This window comes from Engystomops pustulosus, chromosome 4 (genome assembly GCF_040894005.1).
Source record: "Engystomops pustulosus chromosome 4, aEngPut4.maternal, whole genome shotgun sequence".
NCBI classification, from domain to species: domain Eukaryota; kingdom Metazoa; phylum Chordata; class Amphibia; order Anura; family Leptodactylidae; genus Engystomops; species Engystomops pustulosus.
In genome coordinates, this window is record NC_092414.1 from 192157625 (window position 1) to 192181055 (window position 23431).

A 23431-nucleotide genomic window follows, 5' to 3' on the forward strand; every position below is an offset into this window, starting at 1 on the left:
TGAAAAGCCCTATGTGCTACTCTGCCCCCTTACTCATGGACAAGGAATTGCACTAATGATCACTTTTGCTGGGGAAGCTCTCTTAAAATGGGTAAAAGAAAATCAGTTCACCCCTATTCGTGAAGGTGCCACCATCTGTGTCACGAGTGTCCATCAAAGTTTTTTTAGAATAGAGTTGATGAATATCACACCACCTTTAGAACCAAGTATCTCCATTGCTCATTGTGTCTATGTTCTTGCAGGATCACTGTCATTATCAGGGCTATGTGATGGGTGATGAAGGCTCATCGGTCAGTATTAGCACCTGCTTAGGGGTGAGGTAAGTTGCTTTTCCAATATATCCGTCCATACAGTATCATCCAAACTTATTTTGTCAACTCCCTTTTCACAGACTACAGCTTTGCAAGACCGGGTCAGATCAGATTTTAGGTGAAGGTTAGCTGGGACTTTGCAGCTTTCCAGGGGCCTTTGAGCTTCTAGCAGGTTCCTTTTATTTTATTTTAAAGACCTGCACCCTAAATCCTGTGTTGGACAGAGTTTAAATTATTCTGGGTCTCCACCCTTCATAACCCCTAGGAAATAGACCCTAGTAGCTCCCACTTTAGGATGTCTTCTGCTGCATCTCTGGCGTTTACGTAGTATTAGGTTAGAACCTGAGCCCACCGGGGGATCCTTTGATTCTCCAGTGGGCCAGTCTGATACTCCCCTCAGCAACGGACTTCAGGAGATTATTTGATGTTGCTACTACTTGTGATCGTGGAGAGAGTGAACTATTGCTCAAAACACCATCAGCCTTAGTAGTCAGTCAACTTGTTCTAGTAATTTACCACCATGTAAAAGTTGTAGTTTCGACTGCATCTCCAAGGGCCCTATTGGCCAAAGTCAGACACTATAACAGGGAGCCTATCAGGGAACTATAACCATCATTTTTTAATTTTCATAGCTACTTTTCATCTTGCAGTGGGTTGCTATAGTGTGCAGTTATTATACTACTAGGACTAGGATCTTGCTAAGGACATCCCCGTATTCAAAGTTTTTATTTGCATTATTCAGAATTTCCTTGAATGTAAGTGGAATGGACATCATTGCTATCCTGGATAACAAGACTGCGGCTATCTGTGGCCAAAACTCCTTTTGACAGGTTCCCTTACATCTCAGAACAAATGAATCTTCTTGTTTTTCAGTGGGATCATCTTGACACATGGTCACAAGTTTTTGATTGAGCCTCTTAATCCAGAACACAATGGAGAACATGCATTATATGAAGCGAAGGAGGATACTCCTAAAACCTATGGAGTGATGACTCCAGAAGATCCCCTCAAGAATATGTCGCTTGAGATAAAAACTCAGGTAAGACTTATGTTTGCAGCATTAGCTTAGATTGGCATGGGTATCAGGTTGTTTTGTGGGTGGTAAGGAGTGTGGTGATGCCAAGCAGAAGTTTCAGTCGCTTGGCATATGAGGAACAGTAAAATGCTTGTAAATCCTACAGGACTCCTAAGTGAGACAGTGAGAGTCCTGATGAAGACACACCCACACTCCACTGTGTGTTGGTGTCAATCACTGTGTGTGGGTGGAGTAATCAGGACTCTCACTATCAATCACTGTGTGTGGGAGGGTTAATCAGGACTCTTTGTTTGTGGGCGGGGTAATCAGGACTCTCACTGTCAATCGCTGTGTGTGGGTGGAGTAATCAGGACTCTCACTGTCAATCACTGTGTAGGGGCGGGGTAATCAGGACTCTAACCGTCAATCGCTGTGTGTGGGTGGGGTAATCAGGACTCTCGCTGCCAATCTCTGTGTGTGGGAGGGTTAATCAGGACTTTCTGTTTGTGGGCGGGGTAATCAGGACTCTCACTGTCAATGACTGTGTGTGGGTGGAGTAATCAGGACTCTCACTGTCAATCACTGTGTAGGGGCGGGGTAATCAGGACTCTAACCATCAATCGCTGTGTGTGGGTGGGGTAATCAGGACTCTCGCTGCCAATCACTGTTTGTGGGCGGGGTAATCAGGACTCTCACTGTCAATCACTGTGTGTGGGTGGAGTAATCAGGACTCTCACTGTCAATCACTGTGTAGGGGCAGGGTAATCAGGAATCTAACCGTCAATCGCTGTGTGTGGGTGGGGTAATCAGGACTCTCGCTGCCAATCACTGTGTGTGGGAGGGTTAATCAGGACTCTCTGTGTGTGGGCGGGGTCCTGTCAGGATATACTCATAAATCCTACTGCAAAGAATATAAACCTGTTAAAGAGCTCAACTTCTGTCCCTCTATAAAATCCACCTTTGGGTGCAGCAGAAATAACCAGACACCATCCCTTTAAGTAGTAATAATAATAATTCTTACATAATAATAACTTATAATCTTATTTTAGAAAGAAGATGAGGAAATGTTGAATTCTCAGAAATATATAGAGCTATACATAGTAGCTGATAACTCTATGGTAAGACTGTGTGTGTGTCCTGTATGTGCTACATTCATAGTTATATTGGGCAATGGCATGTGCACATACATTGATGTTCTTACTACAGCTGCTCATCACTGGGAATATTTTTAAGAGTTTATTATCAAAATGTATTTTCTGCAAAATCTGATTATTACTGCCGGTTGCCATTACATTGCAGTAACATTCAGGACAGTATATGACAGTATTCAGCCACTAATCATGGTCCGTATCATGGCTGACTAATGTAGCTGAGACTGTGGCTGTGTATATATAATAATCTCATGACAATCTGTACCACACATCTACACCATTTCATTAGATCACTCACAAGCCTTTAAGTACTTATTAATAAAAAGATGGTAAAGATGTAAAAAGCTATGTTCAATAAATGACGGATAAACAGTCCTTTATGTATTTTAGTTCCAGGCATATAATCGCAACGTATCCCAGGTCAAAAAAAAAATATGTGAAATTGTTAATTACGTCAATATGGTGAGTATAGAGAGAGATCTATCATATCTATCTATCTATCTATCTATCTATCTATCTATCTATCTATCTATCTATCCCATATCTATCTATCTATCTATCTATCTATCTATCTATCTATCTATCTATCTATCTATCTATCTATCTCATATCTATCTATCTATCTATCTATCTATCTATCTATCTATCTATCTATCTATCTATCTATCTATCTCATATCTATCTATCTATCTATTCAAGGAAGGCAGCAGCACTCCAGTAGGTGAATTAAATCAGGGTGATCTTTATTTCAGATGCGACGTTTCGGTGTATCCACCTTTTTCAAGCATGAAAAAGGTGGATACACCGAAACGTCGCATCTGAAATAAAGATCACCCTGATTTAATTCACCTACTGGAGTGCTGCTGCCTTCCTTGAATATATTACTGGATCCTTGCCACGGATATACAGATCCTGCACCCAGACAAACAGGTTGTGCTGCCTTGGACTTCTCCTTTTCTATCTATCTATCTCCTATCTATCTATCTCCTATCTATCTATCTATCTATCTATCTATCTATCTATCTATCTATCTATCTATCTTATCTATCTATCTCCTATCTATCTATCTCCTATCTATCTATCTATCTATCTATCTATTTATCTATCATCTATATCTATCTATTTATTTATCTATCATCTATCTATCTATCTATCTATCTATCTATCTATCTATCTATCTATCTATCTATCTCATATCTATCCTATATCTATCTATCCACAGTGGGCCACATTTATCACTTGTTTTTTCTGTTGTTTTTGCGCCTTTTCGTTTAGGCGCACCGTTTTTGCGCCATTTTTGCGATTAAACGTCAAATTAGCCGCGCAGCAAAAATAACCACCTTTCCCTCATCTATCGTTCAATTCCAGATGTTTTGCTGCGCCTAATGATATTCATCACGTGCGACTTTTGCATTTAGGCGCAAAAACGGGCGCAAAAACACTCCAACCTGAAGGTGGCGTTATATGAGAAGAAAGCACTGAGCCCCTTTGCAGAAGAGCTCATTTCTAGCAGCAGAGCTCAGCCAGACACTGGAACATATAATAGATACAATTAGATACATTAGATACATTGCAGACAGGAGCTGCAGACTATTTACAGTTCATCACCTTCTATTTACAAAATATTCTGCAAAACCTGAGCTCAAAGCAAGAGAGAAGAGAAGTTTGCAGAAGCTTGCAGATACTACAAACAAGTGTCCCCCATGTAATTCTGCACAGTATCACCAGTGTGTCTGAGGGGGATACTGTGCAGAATTACAGGGGTGCAGCAGGAGACCAGCACTGGGGGATCCCCTCCAGGAGAAGCCCCTGCTGAGGAGGTCACTGGGTGCAGGGTGTCACACACCTGGGTGCTGCTGTGAGTGTTATCTTCATTCTGGGCTGTGGGAGAAGCAGAGAGGAGCTTGTAGCAGGATCACATGTAAGTGCCCGAATCTAACATTGCACCTAAATTGCGCCTAAACTGTGTTAAAGTAAAGTGATTAATAAGAGGCAGAAAATATACTTATCACAGATGGTTGTAGCTTGTGATAATTCTGGCAAAACAGTGCGCCCAAATTTAGGCGCAACTACTACACTTAGGCGCACAAAAGTGATACATGTGGCCCAGTATCTATCTGTCTATCTATCTATCTATCTATCTATCTATCTATCTATCTATCATCTATCTATCTCATATCTATCTATCTATCTATCCACAGTATCTATCTATATCTATCTATCTATCTATCTATCTATCTATCTATCTATCTATCTATCTATCTATCTATCTATTTATATCTATCTATCTATCTATCTATCTATCTATCTATCTATCTATCTATCTATCTATCTATCTATGGTATCTATCTATCTGTCTGTCATGTGTATCTTTTATCTATCTATCTATCTATCTATCTATCTATCTATCTATCTATCCACAGTATCTATCTATATCTATCTATCTATCTATCTATCTATCTATCTATTTATATCTATCTATCTATCTATCTATCTATCTATCTATCTATCTATCTATCTATCTATCTATCTATCTATGGTATCTATCTATCTGTCTGTCATGTGTATCTTTTATCTATCTATCTATCTATCTATCTATCTATCTATCTATCTATCTATCTATCCACAGTATCTATCTATATCTATCTATCTATCTATCTATCTATCTATCTATCTATCTATCTATTTATATCTATCTATCTATCTATCTATCTATCTATCTATCTATCTATCTATGGTATCTATCTATCTGTCTGTCATGTGTATCTTTTATCTATCTATCTATCTATCTATCTATCTATCTATCTATCTATCTATCTATCTATCTAAGTAGTTGATAAGCGGTGCCCTGGCCAGCTCTGCTGCACCTCTACACCCGGATCCTGACTATGTCTACCATCTTATGCCTGTCATTCTGTTTGTGGAGATAACTTCTTTCCATCACACAGGTGTATAAGAGCGTAAACATCTTTGTAGCTCTCACTGGTATTGAAATTTGGGATACTAAAAACCAGATTACAGTCAACACCTCAATCGAAGGGAATTTAAAGCGTTTTTCTCAATGGAGGCAACAAAGTCTCCTGCCGAGGATAGAGAATGATAACGCCCAGCTCATCTCGTAAGTCCTGCCCTATATACTGCTATTTTCATACTATTTATGATATATCATATCTTATCTTCTTGAATCAGAGAAACAATTAGCATTTTAGAAGATTACAGCCTATGAGGATAAAGGGGGTGACACAAGGGCTTACAGTCTATGAGGATGAGGGGGTGACACAATAGCTTACAGTCTATGAGGATGGGGGGGTGACACAAGGGCTTACAGTCTATGAGGATGAGGGGGTGACACAAGAGCTTAGTCTATGAGGATGAGGGGTGACACAAGGGCTTACAGTCTATGAGGATGAGGGGGTGACACAAGAGCTTACAGTCTATGAGGATGAGGGGGGTGACACATGAGCTTACAGTCTATGAGGATGAGGGGGTGACACAAGAGCTTACAGTCTATGAGGATGAGGGGGTGACACAAGAGCTTACAGTCTATGAGGATGAGGAGGTGACACAAGAGCTTAGTCTATGAGGATGAGGGGTGACACAAGGGCTTACAGTCTATGAGGATGAGGGGGTGACACAAGAGCTTACAGTCTATGAGGATGAAGGGGTGACACAAGAGCTTACAGTCTATGAGGATGAGGGGGTGACACAAGAGCTTACAGTCTATGAGGATGAGGGGGTGACACAAGAGCTTACAGTCTATGAGGATGAGAGGGTGACACAAGAGTTTACAGTCTATGAGGATGAGGAGGTGACACAAGAGCTTACAGTCTATGAGGATGAGGGGGTGACACAATAGCTTACAGTCTATGAGGATGAGGGGGTGACACAAGAGCTTACAGTCTATGAGGAAGAGGGGGTGACACAAGAGCTTACAGTCTATGAGGATGAGAGGGTAACACCAGAGCTTACAGTCTATGAGGATGAGGGGGTGACACAAGAGATTACAGTGTATGAGGATGAGAGGGTGACACAAGAGTTTACAGTCTATGAGGATGAGAGGGTGACACAAGAGCTTACAGTCTATGAGGATGAGGGGGTAACACAAGAGCTTACAGTCTATGAGGATGAGGGGGTGACACAAGAGCTTACTGACTATGAGGATGAGGGGGTGACACAAGAGCTTACAGTCTATGAGGATGAGGGGGTGACACAAGAGCTTACAGTCTATTAGGAGGAGGGGTGACACAAGAGCTTACAGTCTATGAGGATGAGGGGGTGACACAAGAGCTTACAGTCTATGAGGAAGAGGGGGTAACACAAGAGCTTACAGTCTATGAAGATGAGGGGGGACACAAGAGCTTACAGTCTATGAGGATGAGGGGGTGACACAAGAGCTTACAGTCTATGAGGATGAGGAATGACACAAGAGCTTACAGTCTATGAGGATGAGGGGGTGACACAAGAGCTTACAGTGTATGAGGATGAGAGGGTGACACAAGAGCTTACAGTCTATGAGGATGAGAGGGTGACACAAGAGCTTACAGTCTATGAGGATAAGGGGGTGACACAAGAGCTTACAGTCTATGAGGATGAGGAATGACACAAGAGCTTACAGTCTATGAGGATGAGGGGGTGACACAAGAGCTTACAGTCTATGAGGATGAGGGGGTGACACAAGAGCTGACAGTCTATGAGGATGAGGGGGTGACACAAGAGCTCACAGTCTATGAGGATGAGGGGGTGACACAAGAGCTTACAGTCTATGAGGATGAGGGGGTGACACAATAGCTTACAGTCTATGAGGATGGGGGGGTGACACAAGAGCTTACAGTCTATGAGGATGAGGGGGTGACACAATAGCTTACAGTCTATGAGGATGAGGGGGTGACACAAGAGCTTACATTCTATGAGGAAGAGGGGGTGACACAAGAGCTTACAGTCTATGAGGATGAGGGGGTGACACAAGAGCTTACAGTCTATGAGGATGAGAGGGTGACACAAGAGCTTACAGTCTATGAGGATGAGAGGGTGACACAAGAGCTTACAGTCTATGAGGATGAGGGGGTGACACAAGAGCTTACAGTCTATGAGGATGAGGAATGACACAAGAGCTTACAGTGTATGAGGATGAGGGGGTGACACAAGAGCTTACAGTCTATGAGGATGAGGGGGTAACACAAGAGCTGACAGTCTATGAGGATGAGGGGGTGACACAATAGCTTACAGTCTATGAGGATGAGGGGGTGACACAAGAGCTTACAGTCTATGAGGAGGAGGGGTGACACAAGAGCTTACAGTCTATGAGGATGAGGGGGTGACACAAGAGCTTACAGTCTATGAGGGCGTGACACAAGAGCTTACTGACTATGAGGATGAGGGGGTGACACAAGAGCTTACAGTCTATGAGGATGAGGGGGTGACACAAGAGCTTACAGTCTATGAGGATGAGGGGGTGACACAATAGCTTACAGTCTATGAGGATGAGGGGGTGACACAAGAGCTTACAGTCTATGAGGAGGAGGGGTGACACAAGAGCTTACAGTCTATGAGGATGAGGGGGTGACACAAGAGCTTACAGTCTATGAGGAAGAGGGGGTGACACAAGAGCTTACAGTGTATGAGGATGAGAGGGTGACACAAGAGCTTACAGTCTATGAGGATGAGAGGGTGACACAAGAGCTTACAGTGTATGAGGATGAGGGGGTGACACAAGAGCTTACAGTCTATGAGGATGAGGAATGACACAAGAGCTTACAGTCTATGAGGATGAGGGGGTGACACAAGAGCTTACAGTCTATGAGGATGAGGGGGTGACACAAGAGCTGACAGTCTATGAGGATGAGGGGGTGACACAAGAGCTTACAGTCTATGAGGATGAGGGGGTGACACAAGAGCTTACAGTCTATGAGGGTGAGAGGGTGACACAAGAGCTTACAGTCTATGAGGATGAGGGGGTGACACAAGAGCTTACAGTCCATGAGGATGAGGGGGTGACACAAGAGCTGACAGTCTATGAGGATGAGGGGTGACACAAGAGCTTACAGTCTATGAGGATGAGGGGGTGACACAAGAGCTTACAGTCTATGAGGATGAGGGGGTAACACAAGAGGTAAAAAGCTTATTTAATGGTCCAGCCATTCTTCATAAGGGAATAGCACAAAATATAATATAATAAATAGAAGTGCTGTTGCTTGAACCAGTCATCAGCCATCATCTTATATACAAAGTCCAGGGTGAGTGGGACTGCAGAGAAGTCTGGTGCCTGTTGGTTGCTGGATAACAGATGGGAGGAGGACACAGGACGGGTTAGTAAAAAAGAGTTAAAACTTCATGCAGTTAATGAGTGTTATAGGCTTGCCTAAAGAGATGGGTGTTTAGAGCACGTTTGAAACTTTGGAGGTTAGGTGTTAGTCTGATAGTCCGGGGCAGAGCATTCCATAGAATGGGTGCCGCTCTAGAGAAGTCTTGGAGACGCGAGTGGGAGGTCCGCATTAGGGTAGAGGTTAATCTAAGATCACTGGCGGATCTAAGAGCATGAGTTGGGCAATAGACTGAGATAAGAGAGGAGAGAGAGGGAGGTGCAGCATTATGCAGAGCTTTGTGGATGAGGGTTATTATTTTAACCTGTATTCAAAAGGAGACTGGCAGCCAGTGCAGCGACTGGAATGAACTGGAGGCATCAGTGAAGCGTTTGGTCTGATAGACGAGCCTGGCTGCTGCATTAAGAATAGATTGGAGAGGAGAGAGTTTAGCGAGTGGAAGACAGATTAGTAGGGAGTTACAGGAGTCTAGACGAGAGTGAATAAGTGCAACAATTAACATTCTAGAAGTTTCAAATGTGAGAAATGGGCGGATTCTGGAGATGTTTCCATATTATTTTTGTAAACAATGGGGCTCATTTACTTAGGGTCGGGCTGCTCATGGGCGGATATGTCAATGTGCCCCCGTGTCTAGTTTTTGTCCTTCAGTGCAAATCACCAAATTTATCACTAATTTATAGATCGATTCTGTATGTACGGTAAGTCATAACACACATAGGTATTTTTATTTCTTATAATATATTTGTGGTTTTCTTCCAGACACATAGATTTTGATGGTCCTATATTAGGGCTGGCCTTTACGGGTGTAATGTGTAACACAGCCTACTCTGCTGGGGTCATCCAGGTAAGTGGCATATAGTAATTTTTACAGTCCGGATACATGATATGATCAGTGAATATGTCAACAGTTGTAGGCGGCTTCCCAGTATCATTCTCAGGTTCATCAAGTCCAACCTATGATTCTACAGTGTGGACCCATAGAGAGTCAAAAAACAGTCAAAAGGGTGATGTCAATTGGTCTAATATGGCAGTCAGAATAATTCCCAAGCATCTAGTTTCCATAATTCATCTAGCTCCTCTTGAACCTGTCATGTGTCTCAACCACGACATCACAACCACCTGTAGAGAGTTCCATAGTATCGGTGCTTTTACAGTAAAGACTCCCTGCATGCTGTCTGCCTCAACTCCAGACTGACTGACTACCCACTAACCCCTTGGTAGCACATACCGGTGTCTCTGTGCCCGCTGGGCCAGCTGCTATCCATACTGGGACCAACACAAGAGGTAGCGGCCTTGCAATCTCTGTGCATTGCAGCCCAGATCCCTGTATAGGGGTGAAAGGGTGAATATTGGAGAGGTCCCGGGACAAAGCCCTTAGTGTGTGGCCCTAAGTCAAACAGTTAGATAGCACAGAGGGTTCACAACCCACCACAGTCATTAGATTACCCCTCGGCCATATTTTTCCAAACTTACGAACCCACAGTTTGATAATCTGTCCTTGTACTCTAATTCACACATGGGCAGTGGGTGAATTAGAGTACAAGGAGAGATTGTGTAATTACATTCATTGTCTCCTCTAGTTCAGCCAGGTGCCCAAAACAGTACACAAAGGGGGAAAATAGAAGGTGGATTACAGGGTCTAACATGCTTTACAATTTTAGACATTTTTATGACTTTAGGGACATGACTTTGTACAAAAGGGTTGTGACTCTGACAGGCTATACGCAGTGCACAGACGCAGGACAGCAATGCACCACGCCTGCCCACTGCATGGACCAGCACTTCCCCCTTCAAGTTCAACCATTGTAGAGGGCGAAAAAGCCACAATTCCTGGCTCTGCACCAGGGAATTGTGAATAAATCATGTCTTATACGCCTGTTTTCAGTCTCTTGATATATCTGGTGCAGGGCAAGGGTCGGGCCAACATAAAGCTGCCTAATGTGACATATCTTGCCACCCTGTCCCCATATGCATATAATGCAGCAACATTTTTGTGCAATTGGGATCCAGATATGGAGCCACAGGTACCAATTTCAACAACACAGCTGCTCCCATTCACTAAAATGAGAGCTGAGTGTTCAGTTTGGACATGGACCATGGCGTCTGCTTCCCGCTCCATGCACTGTATGGCCATAGCATTTTACCTATTTATGTCTTCTCTATATCTTCAGGATTATAGTAGATTTTCTGGTGCTGTTGGTTCCATATTAGCACATGAGATGGGTCACAACCTTGGAATGGGCCATGACAATATAAACTGCTCATGTACAGAGGCGGTCTGCATCATGACACCAGTGGCTAGGTATGATATCTAATATTATAATGCATATACAGACCCTGATGTATATCTAAATTTGGAAGGAAATCTGAGATGGGTTCACATTAGATATTCATGGTCATATGTGTATGATTGTGATGCGGCTTCTAGAGACAATATCACCATATTACCATGGAGCTATACTCAAAGGGGTTTTCTCATCTGGGCATGTACATTTAATTTAATTCATCTGCCATATAAATACATTTTACAACTGAATGTTATTTAAAAAAAATGTAGCTCTTTGAAGATCATTTCCCACAAATGTGTACCACATGGTTCCTTAGAAACAGAGTACAGCTGTCCTTGGATACGACCATCACTGCTGGAGTGATGGTTCAAAGAAACAAATTATTTTTGCATATGAAATGGCCGGTAGTAACTGCATATCTCACAGTTATCCTGTGGTAATGAATGCTGAATCCAGGTGAGCATGTCGGGGCATTGCTGGAACAGTGCAGTGGTGGTTGTATCCAAGGACGACTATCATATTTAAAACCCCAATCCGGTGTGTCACAGATGGGTCAACTTTACTTGGCCAGATTTTAAAAATGATGCCCCGCTGATTACAGTACCTCATCTCCATGCAGTGCAAAATTTCCCGACCACTTCAGCAACTGCAGCCAGGGCCAACTCCGGACGTTTATGCTGAAAAACCACCCAAAATGTTTGCTGAACAAACCCAATAATAAGAACGTTGTAGCTCCAGCCGTCTGCGGAAACAATTTCACTGAGCTGGGAGAAGAGTGTGACTGCGGGACAGTGCAGGTAAGTAGGAGAAGACTGCGCCAGTGTCCAGGAAAGTAGAGTAGTTATCATAGTAATCATTTATACACTGTGTTGTATCCATTATATATGTGCATATATATAACACTTATGACTATGAAAACACTGAACTCATAACTATTAATACAGCAATCTCATACGTAAAATATAAATATACTGGACTCATAACTTTAAATTCACCAGACCTGTAACTACAGTAAGAATATAATGAACTTATAAGAAAGCAGACAGCGGAAATATACAATACTTTTACCTAAGAATACAATCAACTATATTTGTATAAAAAGAATAGACATTTAACTATGAATACACTATAGCAGTGATGGCGAACCTATGGCACAGGTGCCAGAGGTGGCACTCAGAGCCCTCTCTATGGGCACCTGCACCATCACCCCAACGCAGAGTTCGCCAGACATGACTCAAGGTCTCTTGCAGTCCCAGGCAGCCCAGGACACTAGAAAGAAGCTACAATGATAATTCAAACTTCTACTCCTTCTTTCTACTGTATTGGAGTCCTCGGGTGCCTATACAATTTAAACATGTGACAGCGCAGGGAGTAATAAGTTACTGCTTAAATTGTCGCATCGGCACTTTGGGAAAAATATGTGGGTTTTGGTTGTAGTTTGGGCACTCGGTGTCTAAAAGGTTTGCCATCACTGCACTATAGTATGAATTCACGATGCCCATAACTATGAATACATCAGACTCATTACTGTGAATACACTGGACTCATAGAAGGACAACAGACTCATTACTTTATATACACTGGAATCATAACTTTGAATACACCAGACTCATTACTACTATATCACTACACTGGACTCTAACTTTGTATATAAGGGATTCATACCTATAAATCTGTTGGATACATCATTATGAATACACTAGACTGTTAACTGTTAATACACTGGATATATTTTATAGAAAACCAAGAAAATGCCTTGCTCAATTATATTAAAATACTGAACTCAAAACTATAAGTACCAAACATAAGGATAAATGCATCAGGATCACTAACTGCCTTATTATGGTGAATACACTAAACTCATAACTATATTTACAGCAGTCTCTTAACTCCAGAATGAATAAATATTACTGTCAAAACACTGAAACATAACTACTCTATGAATACACCAGACTCATAATTATGAATATACTTGACTTCTATCTGTGAATACACTGGACTCATTACCATAATTTCAACAGTTTTATAACTTGATTATGAATACTTTGGACATCAGAGTACTTACTACAAATACACTGGACTCATAACTATGAGTACACAGGATTCATTACTATAAATACACTAGACTCATAGACTCATACACTAGACTTTAAACAAACCAGTCTCATAAATACAGTATGAATAAACTGGACTCATAAACTAAGAATACACTGAACTTTTTACTGTGTTTTTTCTTTTCCTTTTTCTCCTTTTCCTTTTTGCGTTGTGTTATAGGAATGCAAAAATCCTTGCTGTAATGCTGCTACATGTAAACTGAAAGTTGAGGCTAAGTGTGCAGAAGGGGCCTGTTGTCAGCAGTGCCAGGTGGGTACATTACTGGACCTTTAAAAGCTAAAACTAAGAGTTCCAATACTCTATGCTATGCTGGTTTTAAAAATGCCTTTGTCAGCATCCTGAATCATTTCAGTAGTTTATAAAACTTTATTTCACATTCCCTACCAGCAGTATGTAGTGTGTCCTGGGGGAAGGGGGGGCAGCTGTGTCACACACCTCTCCTTCTCATTCATCCAGCTCCCTCCCCACTTCCTCTCCTGTGCATTGAGCAGGCAAGGGGAGATGGTGAGGAGGAGAAGAAACACAAGCACAAACAGGCTGCTGCAGCTGCTACGCCCTACCCGGGACTCACCACACACTGCTAGTAGGGAGCCAGGTTTGCTTTAAAGAGGATCTGTCAGGTCAATCATACACTCTAGCTGCACATACTAAAGGAAGCAGCTCCCTAGCCCTCCCCTTGTTATCGCACTGTTCATTTTCTAGAGTTATCAGAACATACCGAAAAGCTATGAAACACTACGGTAGGTAGCAGTACAATCGCCAGACCTCTCTCCTGACGTCCCGGTGTATTTATGAGTGGGACGTCTGAAGCACTTGCAGCATCCAACGTGTACTGGGGCACAGCTTTGCTTTTGCTGCATAACTGTTCAGCCATAAGGATAAGATGTACTTCCAGCTGCCCTGGCCATGGGTACACCGCTCACTATCGCTGCTTTTAATGATGTGCATCTGTTTCTCTTCAAAGATCGAGAAAGCTGGAACTGTGTGCCAAGCGAGCAGCAGGGAAGATTGCGTCCTCCCTGCTAAATGTGACGGACAGTCAAGTGTCTGCCCTAGTAATAGACTAAAAGATGATGGAACGCCTTGCAATGATGGCCAGGGGTACTGCTATAATGGGCAGTGTCCCTCCCTGAAGAACCAATGCATCAATCTCTGGGGAGCAGGTGACCGAAATCTTGTCTCAACTGCGTCATGTTCTTCTCACGCTCCTATAAACTAACCCTTAAATGGCTATATTATACATACAGTGGGGGGGATCTATCAGCTTCCATGTTGTGGGGCAATCCTATCCTACCTAAGTACGCTCCACACTGACCCATTCCGCTGCCAGGCATGCCCCCTCCATGCCCCTTCATGCACATTTAGCCACTGATTTCAAGGCTTGTCCACCAGAGAACTGTTGTGATAAATAACCCTAGTGTGTTTCTGTCCTTCAACAAAAATCTAACATTTTCTGTAATCTGTAGAGGGATACATAGATGAGTATATAAGCTCTGATAAATCTCCCCCACTGAGTGGTGGAGGAAAAAGCAATAGCACGAGTGGGTGCAGACCTAATATCCAGAGGGTCCAGTTGTAGCCCTTTTTCGTTTTGGCAGATAGCTATGGATAGAGCTCATTTATCACAGCTTGTATGCCTGAATTCTCCACGCAGAGCTGGAAATTGGGACTCAGCCCTCTACGCCATTTGGGCAGAGGGGGCATTGCTGTACCACTCCTGTGCTCTGCCTATAGATTATTCAGGTGCATGCTACGGCGCAATTCTACACCAGGCCAGACCTCCTGATAGATCAGACGTGTGCCGGGGGGCAGGGGTGCCATTATACACTGGTGCACTGTGAGCTGTATAAGTCTGGGTGCAATGTCATAGAAGTCCTGGCTTGAATCCAGTGGAAAATGGAAAAGGTAGCGCTCCAAAAAAGATGAGATGAAGTTTTATTCCACGTGCATTTGAAATGTTTCACAGATAAATAGATCTTCTCTGGGCAGCTCCATGTGTATGACTGACCTCTTCACTTTCTTATTTCAGATGCTGTAGTCGGTAAAGAAATTTGTTACAACATGAACACAAAAGGCACAAACTACGGGCACTGCACGAAGTCCAACAATACCTATGTGCCATGTAATCCAGTGTGAGTATATGTACATAGGACTGTTCACCCCAGACATCTTCCAGTAGGGTGACATTTTGGTAAATTCAATATTTAGTCCTGTAGGTTAGACCATCAGCTCAACAACCCCAAAACCTTCACCGACACCATCCCCATGTGAAAACTGCACCACTAAGGTTCAGTCCAATATTAGATCTAACTATGTATCATATAAGAACAGAGAAAACAATTAATAAGTTAATTAAGTTTAGGAAATTAGGAAGTCATATTTGTACCTCTATATTGCGTACCTATGGGAATGCATATATAATATAGTGTGCTATGTTTTCTTTCATCCAGGGATATGATGTGCGGAGTTCTGTTCTGTTCCGCTGGTGAAAAAATCCCTACAGTCGGGTCTGGTGTTGCCTCCTTCATGGGATGTAAAGCTGCCTTGGATCCTACTGTGATGGTGAAAAACGGAACTAAGTGTGGGAATAAGATGGTAAGTACAACCTGCATCTACATACCCTATATGTCCTTCACAATATATCACATAATATAGGATCACTCATACACTGTACTGGGTCCAGGTTCGACGGCATCTCATCAAGGTGTGACCCATGATTGTCCATTGGAAGTTGTTATGGGTCAGAAAAAAGGATGCAGTTTAGTTTCTGGATGGTTAATGTTACTCTTCTCTCGTTCCAGGTCTGTAACAATGGCAAGTGCTTATCCACGAGTAAAGTGTTTCAAACGCCAAACTAATACGTAACATTTGGTGAGATGAACCTGTGATGTGAACATAAGGAACCCAGGACACTTGTAACTTATTTTTGGGTATTTTGTGGCAATTTATTCTCATCATGTGATTACCCCTCTACAGGGAACAAGTCATGTTCTTTATCTGACCTTGAAGGACATTTTTGTCTTAATGAAAAATTCCAATAAACCTATCCAAAATAAAGCGTCATGTTCTCCTCTGATCTTATAGTCAGTGGCCTTGATTTCTTCATAAAAACTGCTCAAGCTCCTGTGTCCTGTGACTCTATGATATCCCTGTTTATTGGTAAAATGATAGGAGGGTCTGAGTATGTTTCCCTTCATAACTATCATTATTTTATGTTACTTTCTGGGAAATTTGAGTGACAACCTACATCATACCTGCCAACCGTCCCAATCTGGAGGGACATTCCCGGATTTTGGGCTCTCTCCTGCTGTCCTAGCTGGCAGGAGGTATGTCCTGGGTCATCAACTCTATTGGTGTTCTCCAGACACCAACAGAGTTGAATACAGAGGTAATGCAATGAGCCGTCAGCTCTCTGCACTATTATGGTGCCTCTGCTGCTGCTGTGGGTAACAGAGCCGACAGACATGATGTGATCATGTCATCCTGCCCGCCGCCTTCAGTACTATAAACAGCAGAAGGAGAGGAGAGAGGAGGAGAGCGTCTGTGGGGGATCGTGGAGAGGTAAGTACCTGGTGTTCATTATTTACTTAGCAGCAACAAGTAGGAGCTGGGGTCACAATACGAGTGGGAGCTGCATGAGGTGTATTATGATGTGGAGTAACAATCTTGAACACATTGAACAACATTTTATTCTAAATATAAGTGCAGTTCACAATGACAATGAGAAAATATTTTACATATACATTTTACATATTTGAAATATATTAATGTTGTACTACCCTGTATGGTGACATATACAGACCCTACGGAACTGTAGGCATTCAGTGTGGCACCATAAGATGTGAGGTGTAGGAATCTCCTTTCAGGATGCTACAGTATATGCACCTACTGTTTGTGAGCACCATATTACCGATACATGGCACACAGATCCATAATACCCTAATCTGCAATGGGATGTATTGTGAATAGGGAACGTGTCATTGCACAATTGGAATTTTTTAAATTACACAATAAATTACATTAAATATATATTTATTTTATGAATATTCCACTTATATTTTCTGGGTGTAAATGAGTAGTGGGATATGTACATGAATTCCCATGGATATATTTACCCATAGAGCAACCGGGAAATATCTGGCCATTATTATTCCAGGCAGTGTGTACACGTATGTGATTGGCCTTTGTTTTCAATGGGTGGAGAGGGAAGGAGGTATTTTAGATCCTTTACCCTAATCAGAAACAAGAGGGTTAAGTAGTGAAAATTATGAGAACTCCAACCTAATGGCCTTTTTTGCAGTCTCTATGTATGGGTGCCATTACTCCCATCATCCCCTGCTCCGGAACAACCACAAAGGAAAGTAAAAATAGTAATATATATATGTATAAAATGCATAACTAAGTCTGACAATATGAAATGAACCCTATAATACAGATCTATAAACATAATAAGGTGCACATTATTTTCATAGATTTAAGCTGAGGGCAGCGGATAATCTAGAAGTCATCTCCAGTAGTAGAATCTTCCATCGAGCTGCGATCATGTTATCTTCTGTAGTTGGGTTTAATGGCCTGAAATAGGATCAGTAAAGTGTCATGTCATTGTATAAAACCAGATCTGTAATGTAAACACCTTATATAGGGATTAGGTGAAAGTCACAGAGCTATGGCTCCATTCATCCATCTATCCTTCCATCTTTCTCTGTTGTACACATAAGATACAGCAGGTGAAATAAGTAATGGACACGTCAACAATTTTCTACCTCTAAGGCAAAGACAACAAGCCATAGATGTCCATAAATGAAGTTAGGAGTAATAATGAGATGTGATGCAGGAAAAATATCTGGAACACATTTGCTGAAATGTATGTGATACTTTGTAGAAAACTCTTTGTTGCTGATGAAGCTTGAAGACGCCTCCTTTATGGAGAATCAAGTGTCCTCGTTGCTCAGGGGGGATTGTGGTCAATTCTTCCATTCCAAACATTGTCACATTCTGAAGGTTCTGTGGGATCCTTCTATGAACTCTAAGCATCTGTTTCTTCCATAGATTATTGGATACAAGTCCGGGACATACCAGCAGTTCTATTTCTGTGAAACCACCTGAGAGTTTCCTTGGATGCCATCATTGTCTTGTCGACCTTAGTTTCATCTTCATCATTCTTGTAGATGGCAGCAAATTTTTATTCAGAATTTCATAGTTTCATAGTTTCATAGTTTATACGGTTGAAAAAAGACACTTGTCCATCAAGTTCAACCAAGGAAGGGAAGGGATTGGATGAGGAAGGGATTTAGGGGAAATGATTCTATATAACATAACCATCAATGTTATTTAGCTGTAAAAAGGCATCTAGACCCTTCTTGAAGCTCTCTGCTGTCCCTGCTGTGACCAGCGCCTGAGGCAGGCTATTCCACAGATTGACAGTTCTCATAGTAAAAAAGCCCTGTCGCCTCCGGTGATTAAACCTTGTTTTCTCCAGACAGAGACAGTGCCCCTTCGTCTTTTGATTTGATTTAATCTGAAACAACTTACCACCATATTTTTTGTATGGACCATTCATATATTTAAATAAATTATTCATGTCCCCTCGTAGTCGTCTCTTTTCCAGACTAAATAAATCAAGTTGTTTTAATCTTTCCTCATAACTAAGACCCCTCATACCCCTTATCATTTATGTGGCTCTACTTTGAACCCTCTCCAGCTCCAGGGCATCCTTTTTATGGACCGGTGCCCAGAACTGGACAGCATATTCCAGGTGAGGCCGAACCAATGCCTTGCATAGTGGTAATATTACATCCCTATCACGAGAGTCCATACCACTTTTGATACATGACAAGATCCTACTGGCTTTAGAGGCAGCTGCTTGACATTGCATACTGTTACTCAATTTATGATCTACTAGAACTCCCAGGTCCTTCTCAACAAGGGACTCTTCCAGATGTACTCCCCCAAGGACATATTTTGCCTTTGGATTATTGGCCCCTAGGTGAATAACCTTACATTTATCCACATTAAACCTCATTTGCCAAGTGGATGACCAAACATTCAGTTTGTCCAAGTCCCCCTGCAGCCTATGAACATCCTCCATAGACTGTACTACACTACACAGCTTGTACTACTCCCCCCATCCTCCATAGACTGTATTACACTACACAGCTTGTACTACTCCCCTCATCCTCTATAGACTGTATTACACTACACAGCTTGTACTACTCCCCTCATCCTCCATAGACTGTATTACACTACACAGTTTGGTGTCATCTGCAAAAATAGGCACAGTGCTATTAATTCCTACCTCTATATCATCTCTCAGTACATTTCTCCATTCATACTTCCTTCAATTAAATGAAGTTTACCAGTGCCGTATGCTGAAAAACAGCCAAACACCATAATGTTCCTACCTCCAAACTCCACTCCTAGTACTGTACAGTGATTTTGGGGTTATATATTTTGCATTTTGGTCTCTAAACATGGTGTGTATTATGTATCCAAAGAGTTCTTGTTTGGTCTCATCTGATATTCTCCCAATGTTTCCTGTCACCGGGAATGTGATTTTTTAGCGCTGGTGACAGGTTCCAAAAGCCTGTTGTATGCTGATTTTAAAAAATGCCTTTGTCAGCATTCGGAATCATTTCAGTAGTTTATATAAGTTTATTTCACATTTCTTGGCTCCCTGCCATCAGCGTGTGGTGAGTCCCCAGGAAGGAAAAGCTACATCTTGTGTGTGCTTGTGTCAGTCTTCTCTTCTCCACACTCCAAGGGGATTGGACAGAGGAGAGGAAGAATACATTAAGAGACACAGGTACACACAGGTTGAAGCTGACTTTTCCTATGGGACTCACCTCATTCTGTTGGCGGGGAGACAGGTAATGTGAGTTAAACTTGTATAATCTACTGAAATGATTCAGAATGCTTTCAAAAGCATTTTTTATATCAGCATAGACCATTGGAACCTGTCACCACCTAAAAATGACATTAGTTGCGACAGGTTCCCTTTAAAACTTGCTTAAAGGACACCTGTCATCAGGTCTCTGCCACTTGTCCTGTCACTACTACCTGTTGGAGCAGCTCACAAGGATCCCATCCCAGCCTTTATCTAGTTATTTCATACATTAATCATTGTAAAATCATCTATTCTTTATCATGTAAATGAGGCTGGTCACATGGTCAGAGGCAGTGATGTCACCCCTGTTACCCCTCCCCTCTCCTCCCCCTGCTCATGTCTGTGTGTAATGTATAGTAAAGCATGGCTAGTGTGTGTGTATGTCATCTGCTGACACGCTGCATCCTCCTAATATACAGGTGAGAGACACAGACATCAGCTACACATGAATGTGACATGTTCTGCTGTAACATGGCTGCCTGGAGCTGCTGTATCTCTCCTAAACACACACACAGGCTGCAGGGGGCGTGGCCACCAGCACCAGGAAGCTCATCATTATACAGCCTCACATCATTATACAGGTTGTCAGTCATGCACTGGGGGTGTGGCTGTGCCTCCCACTCATGAATAGAGTGGACAGCTTGAATATGCTAATGCTTCATTGGACATTTCACAGGTCATTTGCATACAGCTTTAGGACCTCATTGCTTAGGTTTACAGGCATGTAGAGGGACAATGAAGGGATAGAGGCAATGCTCTCTAATGGCAGTTTATGAAAATATATTTAGTTTAGGGGGGTTATTTTGCATGACGGGTTCTCTTTAAACCTCATTTTTGTTGAGCACTGGAATTTTGCATGGCGACAGAGGTGGTATTAAGGTAACGAGACGCCTTTTTACAGGTAATCATTTGAAGCAGATGATTTTGGTCATGACTTTCCATGGCTTGTTGATCCTCTTTTTCTTCATTTGTTCAATACTTTTGTCATTTCTTATTAAAAAAAAATTAATTTAATGTAATTTATGGATATCTATGGCTTGATTTCTTTGCATTGCCTTGGATGGGTAGATGCCCACCTGTGGTGGAAAATTCATGTCAATAGAACCTTTAGAAAACAAGACTTATTCAATACTTGGTTGTCAGTAAAATACTAGTTCAAAAAACAGATATAAAACCTTGTGTAATTGTACCTGAGGTGGCACCGGGGGATACATTGGGCGCTGAGGATGGGTAGCAGTTGGCTGCTGGAACTGTAAAATGAAGTTAAAAGAAATGAAAAAAAAAACACTATAACACCATCAACATCACATGCATTGTTATATCCATTCATCTATCTGATCATGTACCTCTTATCTATCTACTATCTATCTACCTTCTATATAACTATCTATCTCTTATCTATGATCTATCTATCTCTTATCTATCTATCATACCTAATATTTAACTCATTCATGATAAATAGCTATTAATATCTGTACTAGCAGTAAAAGTGATAAATATATGTTACGGTATATCTTTACCATACCTGTGGTCGGACCTGAGGATACAATGGTCGTGGAGGAGGGGCAGCAGCTGGATGCTGAAATGCCTAAAATGAATTACAAAACACACTAAAGTAGAAGGTAGGGGCTCAGCTGCTAGATTTCTCATGTTGCCCAGCCAAATCTATTAAAGACATTCATTGTTTTGTGTATTCCAAAACAATGCGCTTCTCTTTGGCACTGATGGAGATAGTCAAGCTCTGTAATTAGCAATCTTAGGCTGCATTCACACTAACGCAAGGGGGGGCGTATATACGGCCGATATACGTCCCCCATAGAAGGCAATGGGCGCGCGGCACCCTACTGGAGCGGTACGTTGCTGCACACGTGCGGCACCGTACCACTCCGTACCCCGTGAAAAAATAGGACATGTCCTATTTTTTCACGGCATACGGCGCCGTGCGCCATGTATCCCTATGGAGAGGGGCGGGAGTGAGCAGCGCTCTCCCCCTCCTCCACTCCCCCAGCGCTGTCGTGTGCCTGCCGTGCTACGGTATGGCGGGCAACGTTAGTGTGAATGCAGCCTAAGTCAGCACCATAGAGATGAATAGACCAGCTGGTGCGACCGGCCGCTCTCTTGATCTAGAACGCAACAGGGGTAAAACGGACCCCCGTTCTTCAAAATCCGTGGGGGACCCATCACTGAGACCCCCACCGATCAGCAAGTTAGGCCCTATACTTCTTTTACTGGAGAACCCCTTTAAGAGGCTACTGGCGCCTTCACTTTGTGTGTTCCTCCTACAAACGTTGACCCTAATACTTTATTTTTTTTTTGTATTGCATCCTTTGTATAGATACGGATAGCTCACAAAACCTCCATCAGTAGTTTACAATTGTAATACCAGTCACATTGATTAGTTCTAGAACCTTCATAGAGATTACACCTGCTTCCATAACATCTACAGTATTTTTCGGACTATAAGGCGCACCGGAGTATAAGGCGCACCATCAATAAATGCCTGATAAAATGTCTAGGTTCATATTTAAGGCGCACTGGACTATAAGGCGCACCTGATTATAAGGATGAATGACCAGCAGGTGGCAGACCTGTGCACAGTTCAAGGCAGCTGTTGTCTGTAAGTACGGTTCATATATAAGGCGCACTGGACTATTTCTGAGAAAATCAAAGGATTTTTGTGCGCCTTATAGTCCGAAAAATACGGTACTATGAATACCTGTCATCAGTCTCTATACTTAATAAGTTCCTTTTTTGATTCAGCCGTCTTCTAAAAAGTGTAAGCTCCTTTGTGCACGATTTCCTGCCCTATGGTTATATGTGGCACTGAGGTTTCTAAGCCTGGAGAGGCTGTGATACATTTACTGTATATATTGGATCTGTGCCCGGTTGTTAGCAATGAATTTCCTGTACGGTGTAAAAAAAACACTTTTGGTACCATCGCCACTGACATAATCAAAGACCAGTCAGATAATAATGCCACCTGAAAATGGGATATAGTGACTAAATAAATAACATTGATAAATATAGGGGCACATTTACCAGGGCTTGTGCACCAGAATGTATGGAACATGGACCCTCAAGAGGGTTCCTCATGGGATAATAGGCATCTGAGGTGATTTTGGCGGGAAAAGAATTTCCCGCCTTTTGCAGGCTTAGGTCTGTCCGGCTGGGAACTACATGATTTGTAGGCTTGGGGGGGTCAATGATTTCCTGTCACCGGGGAGTTTCTGCTTCTGCCCCCTGGTGACAGGAGATAATTGATTACCCATATTTTGGTCACATGTCCGGGGTATACTTTAAATACTGTCACTCCCCGATGAGAGGAGCCATTTTCCATTCAGAAACGCT

The 23431-nt window shown here is 42.3% G+C and overlaps 2 protein-coding genes across 2 annotated transcripts in view; one reads left to right on the plus strand and one right to left on the minus strand.

The window, feature by feature from the left end:
- The first annotated feature begins 255 nt into the window (after positions 1-255).
- On the plus strand, positions 256-16237 carry LOC140128511 (zinc metalloproteinase-disintegrin-like ohanin). The gene is made up of 14 exons (XM_072150209.1): positions 256-319; positions 1185-1350; positions 2376-2444; positions 2868-2954; positions 4312-4398; positions 5426-5595; positions 9557-9641; positions 10969-11099; positions 11705-11882; positions 13360-13449; positions 14165-14363; positions 15230-15332; positions 15651-15795; positions 16002-16237. Exons 1-14 carry the CDS (start codon positions 270-272, stop codon positions 16056-16058), a joined length of 1617 nt encoding a protein of 538 aa, XP_072006310.1. The 5' UTR covers positions 256-269; the 3' UTR covers positions 16059-16237.
- A 634-nt stretch (positions 16238-16871) lies between these two features.
- The window catches only part of LOC140127905 (zinc metalloproteinase-disintegrin-like VLAIP-B), a 39922-nt gene continuing 33362 nt past the window's right edge, over positions 16872-23431 (minus strand). The window contains exons 23-25 of the mRNA XM_072149100.1: positions 21609-21671; positions 21274-21333; positions 16872-17772 (exon numbers count right to left, since the gene is read on the minus strand). Of these exons, the coding sequence (XP_072005201.1) occupies positions 17746-17772; positions 21274-21333; positions 21609-21671 (150 nt within the window). The 3' untranslated portion in view covers positions 16872-17745. The remainder of the gene's footprint in view (positions 17773-21273; positions 21334-21608; positions 21672-23431) is intronic.